The following is a 19,044-nucleotide window of genomic DNA, read 5'->3' as shown; positions in this document are numbered from 1 at the left end:
CAACCGTCTTACCCTACAGCTGTGCACCTAGCAGGTGGGGTTAGCCTCCTTATTGTTGCTGTGACGTTGCAAACGGTGGCCTTTCATACGGACGCTGAAGGGTACCTTTAGAATCAAATAATTACGCTTTGTCATGCTGTCTTAAAGCATGAGTTACGACGCACTGAGACGCGTTGGTAATACAGTCACTCTCCACCTGAATGCATTCTTATCCCATTAATGCATGTTTGCTAAATCGACTTTTTTCCTCTCTCAAAGTTTTGTGTCTCCTTTTGCTGTCTGCGGTCGTTTCTGCCTCCGCAGTTGTGGGGTCTGGATGTGGTTAGAATCTACCTACTATAAATATTAACATCATCCACATAACTATTACTATTAGTTTGTATTGATATTTGTAGTATTGCTACAACTGTTATTATTACTGTTATTATTTTACATGTGTATGTGGACCTACTGATTCCAAAAGCAGACGTGAGACAGCCAGTAAGTTTTAACAGTTTTATTAACGTATTCTCAAAAGTCATTTTGCATTTTGCAAGGGAAGGGGAAGTCCTCTGTGTGACTGGTCGGCATGGTAAGTATGGTGTGGCAGGAAGGCAGCTGCATGGAGAAATGGCTTACAGCTGTGTGACTCTTGAAATGCTGGCAGGCGAACAAGCTGTTCAGGCAGAGTTGACTTCAAAGCCTAGAGAGCAGGAGACAGATACACTGGTTAGCAAACAGGTAGCTATCTCACAAGAATCATCAGGAAACCGGTAGCTACTAATGGTAACTCAGAACTGAGCTGAATGCTGACTTGAGACTTACTGTGCTCAACATAACAATCCGGCAGGGACTGGTAGGAAAGGCAGCACTGATAGGCATAAAGAGGATCAGGTGTGCCAATCAGACTGCCAAACAGGGGTGTGTACGCTTCTGCGCAGAAACCACCAAGGGTCACGCCCACTATAGGAGGATCTATTGACAGAAATACAAAAGATCCAAAAATATGTTTTCAGTGGTGAAGAAAGACCTTACATAATGAACCGTTACGTTTTTATTACCTTAGAATGAGTCATTTCTATCTACATAACCGTGGGCACCCTTCTAATGAAGTCACGCTGGCTGTGTTCGAAACGGGCTGAACTGCTGTCTCAGAAGGTGTCTAACAGGACAGCGAGGCATCGAGTGCTGTTCGAAACTGGTCAAACGATCTCTTCCTGTCTCCTGAGATGCCTTCAAGCCGCCCCAGTAATAGCCAGTTTTGAAGGCAGCATCAATGATGACTTGACGCTGACTTTTACCCATAAAGCAGCGCGTCTGCGGCCGGCGGAGCTTTCGAAAATTGGTCAAGACAAACGAGACGAATTTGTACACAAATATACATTTTTAAAGGTTTTTAGTAGTTTTCTCGCTTCGATTTTGGAAAATCTAGCGAGAACTAAACACTGAACTATAATATCAGCCCGTGACTGTAACCAACCAAGTTTGTTCAGTATGATTTCTGAGGCGTCTGTTAGCCGTTTGGCTTTTCAATAGCTAGTTAGCTTTTGCTAAGAAGAGACGCAAGACGGCGTGCTGACGTCCCACGTTGCCATAAGTGCTGTCCTAGAAGGCTGTTCGAAACTAATGTAAACAGAGCGGCCCTCACTTGAAAGTGATGCCTTCTGAGGCAGCTGTCTGTTACGGTATCGAGGCAGCGAGGCAACTGCCTTCCGTTTCGAACACAGCCCATGTTGCACCGAAATATTTGTACAGTAGCCCAAACAGCCAAACTGCTCTACAGAGCATGTTCCGTCACTATGTTCTTCTTCTTTTCTTTGTAGAATTCTGGCAGTATAGACGCTCATCACTACATTGAATACGTACAAAGAAGAAGAAGTAATAACATACAGCAGGGGTCGGCAAAGAAGTTTCCCATTGGGCCAATATTTTTAAGCCATTAAGCCAGCAGGCCAGAGTTTAAGAAATGATCATTTAAAACTGATGTATAGTGCTTGGTTAGCTCAGTCAGTAGAGAGCAAGGCCCTCACTTGGAAGGTTGTGTGTTTGATCCCTCCACTGGGTGAATGTTCAACAATTTAATTATGAAGAGACTGTGTCACATGCTCGCAATAAAGCAGTATGTGCGTCCCCAACATCTCCAAGCAGAGTAAGTTCTTGCACTTGTCATTTAAGAGAATTCAATCTCAAGACTCCTGAAGACTATTTAAGAGGTGTGTCAAGCAAGCCACAGACTCTTTTGAATGTCCTTCAGGATATTTCAAAAAGCTCTCGAATAAACTCGAAATACAGCATTGCTGCAAAAAACGTTCTCACGCTTTTATTTTGTGGGTTAAACCACTGAAAGTGATTATGTGAGTAACTGTTGCTGTCCTATTTCAGCACTGCCTTCAAAGTATTTATTTATTTATGCTGCTATCGAAGTACCTAATTCATATGGTATAATCTGATATAATTGCTGGCAGGCCAGTTTTGGCGATGACCCATAATCACAGATGTTATAAAATATTTAGGTGGATTGTAATTGCATGTAACGTTATTTGCCTGCACTCTATTTTGGTTTTGGTAAGTTTGATAATTGAACAGTATGAACAGGACCGTTGAGAGGACCCGAACGCTGGTATTTTCAAAACCGTGACTTTTTCTATGCGGTTTTGCTATTTGTCCACATGGAAACGCAGGATCGGGTTACTGAAACCGAACATTTTGAAAAATCCTGCCAGAGTGAAGATTTTATGAAACCCCGGTTGAGGTTTTGTTGTGTAGACAGTAAAACTGGAGTTTTTGCCTTGCAACGTCAAAGAATTTTTTTTAAACAAATTACGGAAAACTTCGGTTATAAAAATACCCGTGTACGTGTGGACTAGGCCTTAGTTTCCTGCCCGTCCTGATTACCCTTGTGTCACCTGTGCTTCAGTCTGCCTGCATGTGTGTGTGTGTGTGTGTGTGGGTGTGTGTTAGTGTATGTTTGTGTGTGTGTGTGTGTTATTGTGTGTGTGTGCGCTCCCGGTCATGATTGCCACATGTGTTCCACCTGTTTGCTCTCCCGCCCTGCTTGTCTGCCTGACTATAAATATTTGTCAGTTCTGGTCAGTCAGCTGTCGTATCATTATCTATTGAGTGTCCTATACCCCGGTTCATCTGTGGATTTGTTGGAGTTTCTGCCAGTTGTGGTTTAATGAGCTCAGTTCAACTTTATTGCCAGACTGAGGGTCCACTAAAAAAACACAACACTATACCGTAATGTTACCCTTGTGTTTTGCACTGACTCAGCTCTATTTTGGACTTACCCTGATCTGCAAGTGTTCATATAAATGTCAAAAACTGCATCCTGCTCTCCGGCGTCTTGCATTTGAGCCCAAAACTCTCTTTTCCTGCGTTTGCATTTGACTGGTGTGACAGTTAGACCTGTTGATTGATAGAAAAAAAAAATTAGTCAACAGAATTCCTGTTATCTAGAATTTAAAAATTAGAGTTGATAAAGAAAGGGAGACTTAAAAAGTACAATGTTTTCGTGAGTTGGCCTATTTGCTCTCCTTTCTTTTGCTGTGGTAGGAAATGCAAATGTCTCCTTGTTAAAACAACACAGTTCATAGTAAAGATGGCTAATAAGACTCCAAACAAACAGTTTTGTTTGTCTGTGTTTCTTATCGTGGTGGAATTTATTTACTTATTTACCTCAAAGTGTGATAGACTGTGCAGCTGTTGGGCAAAATACAGTTGCAACCTGGAAAATTTAAAAATATTATTTTTGATTTCGCCTCACTTTTAGTTTGTCCCTGTGGCCGCTCGCACTACTGCAACAAAATAAACCCTTTGCAGCACTAAAAGTGTTTTAAGCATAGAACTCCATTATAAAAGATCTTTCATCCATGAAGTGTTCATATTTGTAAAAATTTCAGAGCCTTTGTGATGTCATCCGAATGCAAAGTCTTTTAAAATTTTGATTCTTGACCTTATCGTTTTAAATCTAATTAAGTTTCATGCTCATTGACAGTTTAGCATTTTAAAATTTATAACATCACCTGCTCGCTCACATTTAATTTATGTGCACTACTTCATATTCAGTTATTTGATTTTTTTTTTTAAGTCCAGGTCTGGTTTTATTACCTCGTCTGTCAGACCTGTATCTCTTAGTGAACAAGAGGATTAGAAGGATGATGAAGACGAGAAGGAGGATGGCACCCATTCCAGACACCACACCATAAAGTAGTCGCCGGTCTTCAGGAGAAGATGGAAAACAAAGTATAAATTCACAACTACTTGCAAAATGAAATAGTACATACAGACATTATGCATGTCAGGTATACAGCAGTACAGTTTAGCAACCTCTAAACTCCAGTACTGTACTTTCATAAGCACAATTCATAATCATTTGGCAATTTCTATTGTATGCTATTTTATATTTGTACTCTTAATTGCATTTAATTGTAGCTACACCACATTTTCCATATTAAGATTTTATCTTATTAATATATGTAAAGTAGTTAAAATAACTGCACCTTTAACCTACAACATCAAAATGTTGCTTGTACATTAATGTATCAGTAATTATCATCATTTCATTAGTGCAGGACTTTTAGTCATGACAGCATTTTTACACTGTGGTATTGTTACTTTTTCTTGCGTAAATGATCTCAAATGACCTTCATTTTAATATCCTATCCTAGAAAAAGTGACTGTGTTCTGATGTCAGGATGCTTCAGTCACAGACGTCAAATATTAAACTAATCAGTCTTCAGAAATATCTCACACTCTGAAGGTTGATCACTGATCGCTGGCTGAGTGGTGGAAACTGTAGATGTTCCTGTAATGATCAGACATATTGGAAAGAATTATGCAACACTTCGTGTACATACATCGTATAATATTGTAGTCATTTTCTTTTCATGCTTCTGGGTAAATCTTTATTTCTTTAATCTCGTCATACCTGTGTTCATAAGCGGTGCAGATGGCGAAATGGCTGGTGGAAGAGAAGGAGTTGTTGAAGTCTCTGGTGGAGATGTAGTTGTTGGTACCTTATGATCTATAGTGAACAATGGAGGAAAAAATAGAGAGCTGAAGTCATGGAGTCTCTCATTCAGCAATTTGTTCATCTGTGACAAAATGTGTTCCTGAGGTTTACTTTTCATATCTTCACACAGATCAGCTCCACTACAACACAAATTTTTAGAAACTAAATCCTTCATTCAGGCAGCACAGTAGCGCTGTGGCTTCACAGCAAGAAGGTCGCGGGTTCAAACCCCGGTTCTGTGTGGCGTTTCCATGTTGTCTGCGTGGGTTCTCTCCGGGTGCTCCGGCTTACTCCCACTGTCCAAAGACACAGGGACTAGATTGATTGTGACTGGTTGTTTGTCTATGTGTGGCCCTGTCCAGCTTGTACCCCGCCTTTCGCCGAATGTCAGGTGGAACTGGGCAAATCCATCTACCCAAATCTCATGATAAAATATCCAGCACACATTGAAGCTCATATTGTAAATGGTAAACCATCAGCTAAAAGGTAACGTTGTGCGTATGTGTACAAATGCCTGTATTTGAATTAAAATAATCTGCACTATTGTACTAAAGCCTTTTATGTTAAAGGTATTGCCAATGTAAACAATCTCTGAAAGTCATCGTCTGCACGAAGGTTTTTTGGAAAATATGAAAAAACATTAATTGAATTTTGTAGATTACCAAACGATGTAGCTCGACGGGAACACAGTTAATAAGTAACGTATATTTATCTAACTCGTTTTCTTTAAAACTTTTACTTAACACTAAAGGCACTGCTGAGACCTACCACTCTCCAACTAACTACATGTTATTGACATCAAAAAACCAAATTAAAATAAAAGATAAATTGAAAATGCTTCATCAATACTGAAAACAGAACAACTTTATTAAAGTTTTTATGTTACCTGTGATCACCGTCAGCTGCACAGCTGCTTCATTATTACAGAAGTATGTTCCAGCGTCTGAGACGGCAGCTCTGCTGATGTGAAGTGACTTATCTGCTGATGAACTGTATCGTTTCAGTGGGTCATGAATGTGTCTTATGTCTCCGTCTTCATCAACTGTAAATATGTCAACTCTGTTTCCGTTTCTCTCTCTGCTCCACGTCACTTTACCCTCCACAGGGTGAGGACATGGCAGAGTGACGGAGTCCTCCTGCCTGATTATTTTATGCTTTTTCTCTGTAAAAGAAACACATTTTTCAATAAATTTGCATTCATTTTAAGAATTTCTACTGCGGTGAGCAACTCTCAGATCCATGTTCACCATTAGAGACAGAATAACATTAATCTGTTGAAGAAGGCCACTGTTCTCAATGGAGAATGATTCTCTCCACCAAACAACTGTGAGGGATTTATTTTATCAAATCCAAAATTTAAAACTGATGTTTCTAATCCAGTTACTTATATCCAGTTAAATATAATTATTTATCTACAAAGACATAAGAACATTTTTGAAAGGCTTATAAAACATGTTTGTTACTCCACATTCAGATAAATTAAGCTTCACCATCTGTAGTTCACTTCTGACTTAGGTTGGTGTAGACTTACTCACGTATGTCCACACCAATATTTTTCAGTTTCAGCCTGCTGTATAAACTAGAATAACATTTTTATCAAGACAGAACAAAGGTTTTCCGCATTATTCCAGTATAGTGTGAGGTATTGAAGTTAAGAAAAAGGCCTGTAGCTGCCTCAAACTAACTCTGCGGTAACTTTCAGTGTCAGTGTTCAGCTGCCAAATATACATCAGAGCTGTTGAAGTAGAGCATGAATGCTGGTTAACAGATAGAGTTGTAGGGCTGTGATTAAATAACCATTTTATAATTGTAGAATCAAATAAAAAATAGTTTATAAATTCTTACCTGCGCTGACATTACAGCACAGAACAAAGGCGAACAGGCAGCTGTAGATCTTCATCCTCATCCTCACACAGACTGAAGTGACTGATCAAACAAACACTGTTTTATTCTGAGCTGAGAAAAGGATGTGTAAACCGGACATACTGACATTTGTTTTTGTCTTTTCTGTGGTTAATGCACACTGATGGTTAAGGTTGTTTAAATATAGAGCATGATCAAATTTCCCTCACAACTAATTCTGTACCAGTACAAGAAAGAACCTGAAATAAAGACATCATCACCTTATGAAGCGGTTACACCAAACATGGTAACAGACAGCCGGGTACGTCCACATCCAGCAGGCACAGAGCAACATTAGCATCCCATTGGAGAGGAGTTTGTGTCCGAAGAGCAGCAACGGCCATCACAGCTGAAAACTAAACTAAATGCAGAGAGCAGAGATGCTAAACAGGAAAAACAAAACCACATTTACACCTAGAGCGCTAACAACACAGACAATAACATTGTGCTCTAATGATGGCAACCTGTTTTACACTGGCTGCAAAATGTGACCACAGAAAGATCATTGCACATCACAATCTCCTTTTAAGGCATTTTAAGTCACCATGAATACTGGGTAAGAAAGCCAGGAAACACAGATGAGTCTGGGGCTTCACAGGAGAACTGTGGATTAGTAATACGACTTTTTCATCTGTCACTTTTTCAGTTTTCATATGTTTTTGTCTTTGATAATGGTGGTAGAATTATCTTTCAAAATTAAATAAATATAAAATTATACATATACAAATACAATTTAAAATGTAAATAGCATATTTTGTTAATCAACCGTACTCCGGTCTGACGGCTAGAGTACAGGACTTAAGATCGGCAACAGGGCATCTGGACTGGAGGCCAGCAACAGGCAAAGACGGTACCCCTCTGGAGGTTGAGCAGGGGAATGGTAACATGATTATATATGAGTTATGTAAATTATATTGCATTTCTGTAAATGGACTCTGCTAAAAAATTACACACTGAACTTGAACTACTAATTTTATTTTGAAAGTCTAACAGGATGTTACATATTTATTATTGCTAACCATGGAGCCCCAAACCTGCAAAAACAGTGCTGAAGAGTTACCCAGTGCTTTATAAAATGACGCTTGGGTTGTTGACCAAGTGTCCACGTGTGTCAAGTTGGGAGTGAGAAAGTGTTGGAAAATCATGTCTTGTGGTTGTGGCTGCTGGAAACACTTTGAAAGGAGATAAGAAGTTGTGGAGAGTAGAAGCATCACATGTCCAAAGAAAACTCAGATGTACAGTATGTGGGGTTTTTTTAATGAAAGAAAACATGGCAAATACATTTAAGAGAAAAACAGTTCAACACACGGCACAAGAAGGAATGTTCTCTACTTCGTCCTGAGCATTTTTTATTTAAATGTATTTTAAAAAGTAGGAAAAAGTTTACTCTTGTCAATAATTAAGGTTTTGTTCTAAAAGTAATCAGAAGCAAAACATTGTTTGTATCTACTAGTCACAAACAGTCTGCTAAAGTTATAAGTCATCCCACTGTTACAGTTCCGACCTGTGGGCAAGGAAAGTAACATATAACCAGATGGATTTGGTAAAAGAAAAGTTATTTATTGTAGCGCAAGAGTTTAACACCATGGATAACAGAAAAGGGGCCTGTTGGATGCTGCTTAAATCAATGAAAGCAATGTAACGAAAAGGAAATCTCTACTCAGAGAGAGAGTGATTAACCTGCACACAGTTATTAAAGCAAACAACTGAAAAGGTTTCAAAACCAAAACACAGATTGATCTGTTGTGACTAACATTAAACAACTGCACAGACACAGCTGAATCAATAGTAAAGCTAATCCTAGGCCCTTTTCCCTTAGGCAGAGTTAACACTAATTATTCCAAGCAAACAGATCTCCGACAAAACTTTACACAGCGAGGCAAACCGATCAATGGAAATCAGCAGTAAAATCTAATAAAAATCAACATAGGAGCATCTACAGCTTGTTTCAGACAGAGGCTGAAATGAAGAGCCAGTATAAGAAAGATATGAATCATGCAAGGCTGCCATACAGGAGTCACAGAACTACAATGTAGGACTGGAAATGCAGTATAGTACGTCTCCTTCAAGAACAGCTGATGTCAATTGCCATCTTCTGGTTGGAGGGAGTTGCCTCAGGCTGCGCCAATCATTATCGAGCAGGCAGGAAGTAGTTGGGGTCGGCTTCAGCAGAGCCAATCTTCAACAGGCAACCTCACAGCTGACTCAGCATATAGTAACCTGCGCAACGTCTCAACCACAGCACAGAAAATCGAGTAAAATTGTAACAATTACCTTTAATAAGCAAATACTGTTGTTTGGACAAAATAATGTAACTAATATTTACAGTAGATGCTACAGCTGTATGTTATAATTAAAGTATTATGAGTTTATATACATTTCATGGCATCAAGGCCCCTCAAAAACAGCTTTAACCTCCACTTCTAAACATAGATGGATTAATGAACAAGTCAACTGAACACAGGCGCAAAGTCAAACAACGAAACACAAAAAGACTACAAAAAGATGCAAAACAACATATTCATCACTTTCCTACATATGACTCAGAATTCTGCTTTTACCTGACAGAAACTAAATATTCAGGTGAAACTATGTAAATATTGTTCATAGTTGTTTCCCCAATTAAACATATGTGGAGTCACCAGCTGCGATGTACCTGTTGAAATTACAATCAACAGAATTCAGAATTCATATTTGTTCCGGTTATTTAAACTTTTAAAAGTAGTTTTTGTAGATGTGACATTTACTCTCCTTTCTTATGCTGGATTAGGAAATTGTAATTTATTTTATGGTAACACATTAAATGCCTCCCACCCAATTTTAAATGCAGCTAATGATTAAAGTTACCTTTATTATCTATATCGGGCTTTGGGATGCCAAATCAAAGAATATAGTGGCTCATTAGTTAGAGGTGTCTCTGTAAGAAGAAACAATAATTAATATAAACAGTAACAAGCATCTAGAATATTTGGTGTTGTGTTAGTGTTGATGAGCGGTCAGGCTTTACCTGTATTGTTTCCCGTCTGTGGGCGGTTGTGGATCATGTAGGCATACATGGGGCTGTTTTGGCTCGAGCCATCTAAATATTAAAAAATTTACCAAAAAGTAAATTCATTAAATAGGACAAGATGGAAAAGATAGTGCTGTTGGCTAGAGAGAAAAACTATAACTGACACTAGTGCAACACAGTGTAGGTATTTATGAGGTAGTTTTTTTTTTTTTATTCTAATGATGAAATCATTCTATAAATAATGAAACTTAAACATAGTCATCGACATTTAAAAAGACAGAGCCATCATCACGCATTTGTTTTTCTTTCTTCTTTATCTCAAAGTAAAGCCTTTACACTGTGGTGCTAAACACAAAAAGACTCCTTATGGTGGCAGAATCTTTATTATAAGTTACCTGTGCAGTTTTTGGACCAGCAGGCTATCATCAAAAATAGAGTTTCAACTTTGGAAACAGTTAAAAATCTTTATTTATTATTATTTATTATTGTGCAGTGGATGGAAAGAAGAGATCTTAAAAATTCTAGATATTACCTTAAAGTTGCATTCAGTGTTTCTGGGTTTTTAAAAAGACCGGCAGGAATGTGTCTTTCAGAAAATGATTGCTTGCCCTGAGATTAACTTGATTTAACTAGATTAGTCTTGATTATGATAGAAAAAGGAAAAAATACAAATCATGTCTTACTATTAGTAGTTTGAGACACTAATCCATTCATCTGTATATCATCATAGACATGGTGTCCTCCTTCATTTCCTGCCAATCACAATTGTGAACATCACAATATTAGTAATCCAGTAAATAATCGGAGATTAACTGCTTTAAAACTGGGATTCTTCTAGCTGTGAAAACATGACTGTATTCTCAGCGTTGCTTCTGGTTTTTGTCCAAGCAGCTACTGTCACTACTGCAAGATAAATCCTTTACAGCACAAACTCCATTATACATTTTTTTCCCAAGTTTTGTGATCCCAAAATACCCTACCAGGGTAAATTTATTTTATTCCCTTTTTATGAATTTTTTATCATGCTGCAAAGACAGTTTAACAGTTTTCAACCAAAAACATGCCCTGCTGCATTTTAAGATAAAAGTCCAGGTCTGTTTTTATTTACCTCGTCTCTTGGACCTGTATCTCCTAGTGAACAAGACGATGAGGAGGAGGAGGAGCACGAGGAGGACGATACCTATTCCAAACCACACACCATGAAGTAGTCGCCGGTCTTCAGGAGCAGATGGAAGACAAAGTAAAAACTACTTACAAAATGAAACAGTACATACAGACATAATGCATGTCAGGTATACAGCAGTCCAGGGTAGCAGCAACCTTTGGAGAAGACCGTTTACTTCAGTACTGTAAAAGTACAATTCATAATCACTTGGCAAATTATATTTTATGCTGCTTTATGCTTCAGTCATCATGCCCACTGGCCTTTAATCACTCTCTGACACCATGACTGTGTAGTTTAGCGCCGCTGTCTCCAGGTAAGCAAATAGTGCTGTTTCATACATGATGTGACTGGTTTCACTGCAATATCCTAAAATCATCCACATCCCTCACTGCTGTCACGTGTTTACACTCATAATGTGTTCAAACAACCCGTTCTCACTCCCAAGTCGTCACATATGGACGCATGGTCAAGAGTCGTGTGTTTGTGAAGCACTGGCGATCCCTTTAGCGTCATAGTTCGACGCATTGAGGGAAGTCCTGTAGCGTCGTTTTTTGACGGTAAAGGTAGGCATATGATATTTAACAGAAAAGAGTGAGTAAAGAGCTGGTTGGGGGGCCAGAACCCGGACTTTGAACCAAGAGGCCGAGGTTCGTGTAGTTAGGCCTACCCAGGTCGATAAAAGGAGACGCCCAAAGGCCTTGACCAAGCGTCAATATGTGATGAGTCGGGAGTGAGAAAACTTTTTTTCTCTAAATATTTTAACTTTATTGCCTCAGATAATTTTTTAATAGCAGGCCCTACTTCAAAGCATGGGGACGCTTACAGATAAAACGTGATCTAAAGTGTAATAAATGTAGAAATAGTGACTGTGTTCAGAACGTTTCAGTCAGAGAAGTCAAATGTTGAACCAAACAATCTTCAGAAAGACTCTCAATCTGTTGCTCATTAAGTGACTTTGAAGCTACACAAAGTTAAATTCAGAGACTAACTTCATTGAATATGATCACTCATTGACTGAGAGGTGGAAACTGTAGATGTTGCTGTAATGATCAAACATATTGGAAACATCATTTGCTGAATTGTGAATCAATGCATATATAACAGAATATTGTAGAGAGAGACTTTTTCTTTTCATGCTTTTTAAAACCAATGTCGTCATACCTGTGTTTACTAGAGGTGTGGATGGTGCAGTTGTTGCTGGAGGTGGAGGAGTTGTTGAGGTCTCTGGTGGTGGTGGTGACGAAGTCGTTGCTGGAGGTGGAGGAGTTGTTGAGGTCTCTGGTGGTGGTGGTGGTGACGAAGTTGTTGCTGGAGGTGGAGGAGTTGTTGAGGTCTCTGGTGGTGGTGGTGACGAAGTCGTTGCTGGAGGTGGAGGAGTTGTTGTTGTTGTTGGTTCCTTATGATCTTTAGTGAAGGACGGAGGAAACAATATAGAGCTGATGCCACGACATGTCCAGCCTCTGTAACTCAGTGCACTCTCTAATTCAGCATTTTGTTCGTCTGTCGATCTGAAAAAATGTGTTCCTGAGGTTTGCTTTCCACATTCTACAGCACAGTAGTAAAGTTCATACTTTTACTCTACTACATATTGTAAATGGTAAACCACGAGCTGAAAGGGAATGTGATATACGCCTGTAGTATCAAAGTTAAACCTGTTCTGCATTAGCTGATTTTTACAGATTACCAATCGATGGAGCTTGACGGGAACACAGTTAATAAGTAACGTCTATTTATGTCACTTGTTTTCATTAAAATCTTTAACACCAAGGCCACGGCTGAGAGTTCAGGGGTGTGAACACTTAACAAAGAAACGTTTTTACACTGACGTGTGTGTTTTGTGCCAAAGAGTAAAGCTGAAGTTTTATATTTTCTTTGCTCTGGGTTGTGTTTTTGGGTCAGAACCTGCACGTTCTGAATCATCACAACAACATACTGTTGAGAAAGGCTCTGTTCTACGGCTTTATTTTTAGTTTTAAGTAGAGTTTAAAAAAAGTTTCCTTCTCTCTTCAGCTCTCCTTACAGAAATAGATATTACAACATCTTTAATACGTCACAAAATGATTCACGTGATTGAAAAACGAACTACACCACGTCCATTTTTGTTGAGACTCAAAACTAAAACCACTCCCCAACTTACTACACGTAATTAACTAAACTAACAAAATTAAAAATAAAAGGATAAACTGAAACTTATTTATTCATAGTGAAAACAGAACATGTTACCTTGGAGCACCGTCAGCTCCACAGCTGCTTCATTATTACAGAAGTATGTTCCAGCGTCTGAGACGGCAGCTCTGCTGATGTGAAGTGACTTATCTGCTGATGAACTGTATCGTTTCAGTGGGTCATGAATGTGTCTTATGTCTCTGTCTCCATCAACTGTAAGTATGTCAACTCTGTTTCCGTTTGTCTCTCTGCTCCACGTCACTTTACCCTCCACAGGGTGAGGACATGGCAGAGTGATGACGGAGTCCTTCGGCCTGATTATTTTATGCTTTTTCTCTGTAAAAGAAAAACATTTTTCAATAAATGTACCTGTTTTAAGAAAAGCAGTATTTCTGCTATTGTGAGCAACTCTGATCTATGTTCACCATTAGAGACAGAATAACATCAATATGTCCAATGCAGTGGAAACACATTGAAGAAGGCAGCTGTTCTCCACCAAACAGCTGTGTGAGGGATTTTCAAAACAAAATAAAGTTGGATCCCTGACTGTCCTCTACCCGGCTCTACCAGAATATTGGTGTCAGATTTAATTTAAACCTAATTTAGTCTAATCCAGAGTTCTTTTACTAGAAAGACATGGATCCCAAGTTATAAAATATGTTGTTTGTTGACAAATTCAGCTAAGCTTCAAAGTAAGCTTGGCCGTCTGTAGTTTACTTATGAAGCTGCTACATAAATCTAATATATTAAAACTAAGGTTCTCCTTTTGTGTGGCCGTGAAAGTTAAAAAGTCTTATCGGTCTTTTTTTTTCTTTTTTTTTTTAAACCTGTCCTGCCCAGCAGGGCCGGACAGGGGGGCAGACACGGGGATGGGGGGGCACAAACAGACAGCACAGAGAAAGGACAACACCTGTAAGAGAAGGGGGATGGAAGGTGGGGACAACAGGGAAAAGCTGTGGGAAACACCAATTGCAGAAAGCAACGAAACCTGCAATAGAACAGAGAGGGGGGCTTGGGGAGGAGAAAAACAACAAACAATAAAAATAATAATAATAGTAAAAGACAACCAGCTGAACAGCAGCAATAAACAGCTGACATAGTAAGACAACTAAGAGAAAAATGAAAACAAGAAACAGTCACACACACTAAATAAGAAACACAGCACAGCCACGAGAGCTGGAATAATAATTAATTTAAATAAGTAACTGAAAGAAAAGCATCAGGAATAATTCTACCAGGGACAACCTAAGTTTGTTTGTGTCTGTATGTGTGTGTGTGTACATGTGTGTGTACATGTGTGTGCGCATAAGCCTGTTAAAGAATGTAGTTGTTAGTGAGAGTGGGACGCCACGACTGTAACAGGCAGGCAAGAACCCCAGTAGCCAATAGGGGTGGGAGAAAGAAAAAAACAAAAAACAAAGACGCCGACCCAAATGCCAGCTGACAACGTAATGCCGACGGAACGCAAGAAGCGTAACCCGCGGAAAGCAGCGCCCGGACCGACCGCGGCGCGCACACAACATAGACCAGTGCCCCCCCCCCACCCAGCACCCCACCGCCATGCAGCGAACAACCAAAATGCCCACATGCCACGCAATCAACACCAATGCACAAGTGACGAGCCCAACGAGCACACTGTGCGAGCACGGCAACACCCAATGCCCAGCAGACCCCTCGAATCCCGCGTGCGAGGTCGGGCAAACCAGAGAGAGCAAACGGAACAACACGACAGCTAAAGCCAGCGGAGAGAAACACCAGCAGCAAGTCCCAGCCCGGCAGCAAATGCGCCGCACAGGTCACCGTGCACCCGCCAATAAAAGTCCGCCGTCCCCCCATCCGCCGAAACTAAGGCCGCCGGCGCCAGCCGACATCCAGCAACGAGGCAAAATCAACTAGCTCAGCTGCATGCCACCAACAACCCACCCACCTGTCAAGGGCCGAGAACTCCAGGCACAAACCCAGAACAAACCGGAGCACAGCCCTGCCCCGCACCCACACTGCACATCCCGAAAACTAACTATATACCTCAGTATCCAGAGGGGTCCAACAACTGGCCGACAGAGAAATGGGGAAGCACGGATCCGAGGCCAACGAAGCAAAACAGGGACGCAAACTTGTTCCTCCAAGCCAACAAGGAAATGACTCCCCCGGACTCCAATGCACAAACTAAACGCCCAGCAGCCATTCAGAGACCCTGCCCAGGGAAAAAGCACAACAATCACCCCACAATCCCACCGCAGCCCACCAAGCTGCAATCGGATCAACCCGCGCAGAGACCCCCACCCCCAGAAGCCAGGGCACCCTGCGACCCCCCAAAGCACAAAGGACCCCAGACCGCATGTCCCGGGGGAAGCTGTACCCCGCCCCAAGGAAGAACAGCAGAAAGCCGTGCCGGGAAGCTCCCTGCCGCCAGGGAGCGATAACGCGGGAGAACCAGGCCAACGGTCCCCCAGCCCAGCCAGAGGCATCCCTCCCCAGAGTGCAGGCAGTGCCAGCAGCCCCCGAGGCCGATATCATCCCTGGACGGGGGCCCAGCCCCCCAAGTCAAGCACCCACAAGGAGGAGCACCAAAACATACCCTGACAACGCAGGCCATGCGCCCCAGAGACTCCCAAATGCCCCCACTGTGAGATAGCTGGCAGGGGGAAGCAGCAGGAGCCTCACCCCTGCCGAAGAGGGCCCAGGAGAGGAGACAGCGGGCCCCCAGGCCCAGGGAAACACCACCCGCCCAGAAATGTGCAAAGGCCACAAGCCCGAGTCCCCATGTCCCTAGGTCAAGAGCGGGTCCCCACGCCAGATCGGTCATTTTCAGCGCAAGTGTTCAGCAGCCAAATGCACAGCAGAGCTGTTGACATTAACCTGCGTTAATATTAACATTTTAAAATAATTATATCAGCAGAGCAGAAGCTTGAACATGACTGCTGGATAAAATAAAAAACTTAAGTAAAGTTCTTACCTGCGCTGACATTACAGCACAGAACAAAGGCTAACAGGCAGCTGTAGATCTTCATCCTCATCCTCACACAGACTGAAGTGACTGATCAAACAAACACTGTTTAATTCTGAGAAAAGGATGTGTAAACCGGACATTATCGTCTTTGTCTTCTTGTGGTTAATGCCCACTGATGGTTAAGGTTATTTAAATATAGAGCATGATCAAATTTCCCTCTATTCTGTGCCAGTACAAGAAAGAACCTGAAATAACTGACTAAAAGACAAAGACATGATCACCTTATGAAGCTGTTATAACAAACATGGCAACAAACAGTCGACTACTTCCACAGAGCAACATTAGCATCCCATTGGAGAGGAGTTTGTGTCCATAACAGCTGAAAAAGGCAGAGAGCAGAGATGCTAAACAGGAAAACCACCTTTACACATAGAGAGCTAACCACACAGACAATAACGTCACGATCTAATGATGGCGACCTGTGGGAAAACATCCAGCTTGTTGTTAGCTGAGAACTGCTTGGTGTTTGTCTTTAAACTGGCTGCAAAATGTGACCACAGAAAGATGACTGCATGTCACAGTCTCCTTTTAAGGCATTTGAAGTCCACATGAATACTGTAGAAGAAAGCCAGGAAGCACAGGTGTCATGTATTTTCATCTGTCAAGTTTTCAGTTCTCATATGTTTATGTCTAAATTGTTTAACTTTAATAATGGTTTTATTCAAATGAGTCAAAGTGTGCCAATGATTTTGTGGGCTGAAATGACAAATGTTAATAGCATATTTTTTCAAACACTCAGCCTCCGGACTGACGGCTGGAGTATGGGACCAGAGACAAGGCAAAAGGGCAACTAGACTGGGGGCCAGCAACAGGCCTAGAGTTTGAGCAGGGGGACGGCAATGTGATTGTCTTTTAACTTACAACTTGCACCACCTTACCTGTCTGAGCTAATTACACCATAAACACCAGCAAGACGCCTGAACTCTCCCAATGCAGGTCTCCCTGTCACTCCTTTAATTTAATAAAGACGTTGCCTATTTATTATTGCTAACTTGACCACGGAGCCCTACATGTGCAAAAGTGAAGCCTGAGGGGTCTCTACCAAGCGTCCATATGTGTCAAGTTGGGGCCAAGAAGGTTTTGGGAAATCATGTCTTTATGTCATTTGGTTGTGGCTTCTGAAAACACACTTAAAAGGAAACAAGTACATGTGGAGGGTAGAAGCATCATATCTTATATGTGTACAAAGAAAACTATTAGATGTACTGTATTTATGCTTTTTTTTTAATGAAAGAAACCATGGCAAATACATTTCAGTGATTCTTGAGATCAGGAACAAAACAGGTTTTGATTTTCTAAAATAAAATCTTGATTATTTAAAAAAAAAAAAACTATGTATGCATCTTTGCCAAATGAGGCTTTGGCTGTGTAACCATGTCTTGGAACAACCTCCCAGTTTTCTTCATTAATTACATGTTTGCAGGAACAGCACTAGATTTTTGTCAACACCATCAGAAACATAGAAATGTCATTGAATTTAATTATTACAGATATTTTGACGCTGTTTCTTGGTTCTGCTAATAATATACATTTTTAAATGAGTCATATCACCTTTTAAAAGTTAGATTAGTCAATGTTCAATGGGTTTAAGTTCTATGGATTAACCAACTTAGCATTTAGTCTCCATAATGAACAGAGATACTTAGAAACATTAAAATTACATCTTTGAAACCTTTTGAAACTTTGAAAATGCAACAATTTTATAGAGTTTTTTAAAACAACTTCACTCCATCTGACGGTGGTGCCAAACTTGTAAGAAACAAAAAATATTTCATTCAAAATAAACATTGAACTCACAAATATTGTAACATTACAAGATGTGAAGAAAATACATTACATAACCAATTGTTTTTATGGATTAACATCACAAGGGAGGAGAGGAACTTTACAGGCAACAGACAATGAACATAAGCCCAAGTGCTGCTTACACATAAATTTTCTATGCACATTTAAGATTGTAAGTTGCAACTATTCTTAACAATAATGGAAAGCTGAGTGGCAGTAATAACAATGAACATAGGCAACACTCAGTCATCACAGAATATTATTAACAGTGAGGACACAAAAAGTGGTCCACATCTCAAGCACACTTATCTAGTGTTGTAGTACTTGAGACCGGTCTTGGTCTTAAGACCACTTTTTGATGGTCTTGTCTCAGACTCGACCGCCTTTGTACTCTGTCTTGAGGACTCAGGATTTTATTTCAAGACCAGTCAATACCGTAACTTTGGGAATATCAATAAATTGCTTTTGCATTGTCTGATTTGTTAACATCCTAACTTTGATTGGAAGTAAAACTTATTGCTTCAAATGCAGCCAATAACCCTAATTAAACATGTGTTGTTCCCGTTAACGACTGTCACAGCTCCCCACGATGTGTATGTTGATTTCAGCTCTTAGTGTTTGTATGTGGGGGTTTTAATGGGAATGTGGATCTTTCAGATCACTTTGAGAACTACCTATGAGCTTGTTCCACATTTTGTTGAGTGCCATGCAATGCAGGGAACTGGTCTTGGTCTTGATTCGGTCTCGCCTTCGACTGCTCTCAGCCCCTAAAAGTCTTGGTCTTGTCTCGGTCTCGATAAACTCTGGTCTTGGTCTTGACTTGGTCTCGGTTTGGGCGGTCTTGACTACAACACTTATCTTCCAAAACCACTGTCAAGGTTATGTAGCCTAAGGCAGGATAAGGTAAATGCTGCTTTCACTCACCAGGTAACACCACAATAGCGTCAGCCTCATGGGGCTCATTTTCTGGAACGTTCATTTCTGTAAGCTTGATTTATCCTCCTGCGTAGGAT

General features: G+C 40.5%; 1 protein-coding gene across 2 annotated transcripts in view; it reads right to left on the bottom strand.

Annotated features, from left to right (window-relative positions):
* Positions 1–487: 487 nt before the first annotated feature.
* The window catches only part of LOC119907982 (proline-rich receptor-like protein kinase PERK8), a 59,664-nt gene continuing 41,107 nt past the window's right edge, over positions 488–19,044 (bottom strand). Inside the window, exons 4-8 of one of the 2 annotated variants that reach the window (XM_038725724.1) lie at positions 4,733–4,786; positions 4,090–4,200; positions 3,270–3,387; positions 805–954; positions 488–682 (exon numbers count right to left, since the gene is read on the bottom strand). In XM_038725724.1, coding sequence (XP_038581652.1) covers positions 870–954; positions 3,270–3,387; positions 4,090–4,200; positions 4,733–4,786 — 368 coding nt within the window. In that variant the 3' untranslated portion in view covers positions 488–682; positions 805–869. Of the gene's footprint in view, positions 683–804; positions 955–3,269; positions 3,388–4,089; positions 4,201–4,732; positions 4,787–8,144; positions 9,813–9,902; positions 9,975–10,588; positions 10,658–11,013; positions 11,122–19,044 lie in introns of those variants that run through there. The other variant, XM_038725723.1, reaches the window with a different exon arrangement.

The sequence above is a fragment of the Micropterus salmoides genome, unplaced genomic scaffold (assembly GCF_014851395.1).
Source record: "Micropterus salmoides isolate LMB-PRFRI ecotype aquatic unplaced genomic scaffold, ASM1485139v1 Ms_hic_scaffold_17, whole genome shotgun sequence".
NCBI lineage: Eukaryota > Metazoa > Chordata > Actinopteri > Centrarchiformes > Centrarchidae > Micropterus > Micropterus salmoides.
This window is presented reverse-complemented; position numbering and strand designations above follow the sequence as displayed.